Below are 2820 nucleotides of genomic sequence, written 5' to 3' on the forward strand. Positions count from 1 at the left end.
TCAAATATCTTTTTGATTCAATGTTTAGTATATACTGCAATTCAGTGAAATGGCAATAAAAACCTGCAATAGTAATTAGATGCAAGATATAATGCAAAAAAAAAAAAATTAAGAGTCCCAAGAAATAAATCACAAAACACATATACTTGTGCTCTAATCTCCTCCTCGCACAGGGACTGGCAAAATAAACCTACATTACAGATTTTCTTTTTTTTTAACTAATCTTTGATTCACAGGACCTTCAAAACAATGACTAGGGTTAAGAATAACGGTTTTATAAGGACACGAGGTGCTGGGATATAGTTTAGAACTGATGAGACATGAAGAAGTTGAAGTCATGGTGCTGGAATTGAAGTTGTTTCAACCAGTGACGTGCAGCGGTTTGTTTACAGATAATGCTGTCCTGATCTGATGTTCCAGGGTTGATCCAGAGTGCTCCAGACATCTTGTAAGCCACCATTGCAAAGGGAGGAAGTGAAATTTCTCCCTTCCTGCTGTTTCTTATGTCTTCTCCTAAACAAGACATCATGTCTTGAAGTTTCTCCTTCTCTAACATGGTTTTTTTGGAACGTGATTAGTAACATCAACAATGTTACTTGATTTGTTAGAGATTATTAAAAGGCTATTAGGTTCAATTCAATAATAATATTTAATATTAAATTCAAAAAAGTTTCATTTTATTTTTCTTAATTGCATATTCCTATCTCTTTTTAAGATGTATTTCACAAATTAATGTTCCTGATAGCGACCAAAAAATTAAAATCTAAACTATATAATAATTAAATAATTGATTGACGGTGTGCCATAATTAAATTTTGACATCCAACTTTTCAGTTATGTAACTAATCATTTTTCAATAAACAAATAAGCTTTTCAAACATAGATTAATTGCTTAAACATGTAGAGAAATTAAATTAAATTAAATTATATTATATAATATAATAATTATTTATAAAACATGCTTTACATTAAAAATTTCATTATTATATTTATTTACTTCAATGTCATATTTTTAATATTAAAAAATAAAAAAATTGACACAAAAATTATTATATTTACATATTAAATCATTCAAGTGCGACGCGTCTACAACAACTATAATAAAAAACAAAAAATCTTAACTGCAAAATCTTTACTTGAAACAAAATAAAGAGAAAATGTCAATATCTAATAACTTAAAACTTAGATCTCCAGAATTAAAAGTATTAAAATATAGCAAGATTGTATATCTTATTTATTCTTTTCTTATTAATTATTCAAAGAACTTATATATAGAATGAAAATGAATAAATAACCATAATAGAAAGAACTATCAAGTATATATTCAAAATCATATTAAGAATTTAACAACTTAATAATTGTGCATATGTTTGATTGCAACATCTGCAAAATAATTTAAATGAAGATAACAAGTAGATTTGGGAAGTGTACCTCGAGATAAAGATGACAAGGCATGATAGGTAAGGAAACAAGCGGAGAGTTCGGTAACGTTTATTGTCATTGGAATTTGATACAGAGGATACCTAATAAAACATGAAAAATCATTTTTGAATTTCCTATAGTTATGTCTCGACAGATAAGAATTGCAAATCTCAATCAGAGATCAAAAAGAAATACATAAGGACAACGAAAAATCAAACCCACCAAGCTATTGCCACCCAACTACAAGGTGAAAGATCTGTGCTGCAAAATTCTAGCAAACTTGGATAAGTTTCGGCCAACTCATTGATCTGTTCAAACAGCTCAATAATAAACTAAAACAATCGGTTTATTGAAAATTTCATATTTTTTCGGTAAATATGAAATCACAAAAAATTAAGAAAAATAAAAATCGATTAGTTATTTTCATTTAAATTTAATCACGATTTTAATTTAATCAATTACATAAAATTCATGTGTGAACTGATTGTTGACATGCACGATTTTAATTTAATCAATTACATAAAATTCACATGTTAAAATACGTGCACCTATATATCCATCGAATGAAAATGCACGTATAAAAATTGATGAATAAATTTTTACTAACCTTTTCTTTAAATGGAACTCTAAAATAAGGACTGCATGTCTCGTTGTATTGGCAATATAAGTAGTGACACTGATTTGTTGTTTGACCTGAACTAAATTGAAATGTTGTAGAATCGTCCCAAGTAATATCCAGACTCAAGCATGAGCTATTGCTTGAAGGCATGTTATCATTATGAGCAGACTCTTTTTCAAGCTTTGCTTCCTTCTCCAACTCCCTACACGCAACTTTTTATCAGTAAATTGGAAAAATTAAGATTTTCCAATTCGAGAAGGGAAGAAAAAAAAATATTTACCCAAATTTCTCATCAGTTTGATCGAATAGAGACTTGGATGAGGGAAACGGTTTGCTAGTGTATATTTGCAAAGCTGATAAGGAAGGTGAATAGTACTGCACTACACGGTCGCCATTGTTCAACACAATTGGGACACCAACGCCATAGGCACTCCACTCATTATAAGAGTGCCAAAGGTCACTTAAAGCGAACCCTTCAACTATATCCCTCTCATGGAATTGCAAGAAGGCATTGGAAGTTTGAACACATTTCTGCAAAGTAATTAGATAAAAAAAAAAAGGTCAGAGAAACAAAACAAAGCTTAAAGCCCACAGTTTAAGCGTTTGGGTAAACCTTGTTTTGATCAAAAAGAAAAAAAAAACGCAGGGAAATGAAAGGGAATTACCTTACTAGTAAGGATTCGGGTGGGAACAGAGGGAGTAATGCAGTCAAGACAGCATTGAAGATTGGAGTGGTTTGAAACATATGGTATTGGCAAGTCCCAGGGAGAGAATGACAT

The 2820-nt window shown here is 30.3% G+C and overlaps 1 protein-coding gene across 1 annotated transcript; it reads right to left on the reverse strand.

The window, feature by feature from the left end:
- Positions 1 to 304: 304 nt before the first annotated feature.
- On the reverse strand, positions 305 to 2820 carry LOC108660627 (uncharacterized). The gene is made up of 6 exons (XM_088804048.1): positions 2707 to 2820; positions 2322 to 2572; positions 2030 to 2243; positions 1645 to 1730; positions 1432 to 1523; positions 305 to 513 (listed from the first exon to the last, which is right to left on the reverse strand). The coding sequence occupies exons 1-6, from the start codon at positions 2818 to 2820 to the stop codon at positions 305 to 307; spliced, it is 966 nt and encodes a 321-aa protein (XP_088660174.1).

This window comes from Theobroma cacao, chromosome 2, assembly GCF_053813885.1.
Source record: "Theobroma cacao isolate CCN51 chromosome 2, ASM5381388v1, whole genome shotgun sequence".
NCBI lineage: Eukaryota > Viridiplantae > Streptophyta > Magnoliopsida > Malvales > Malvaceae > Theobroma > Theobroma cacao.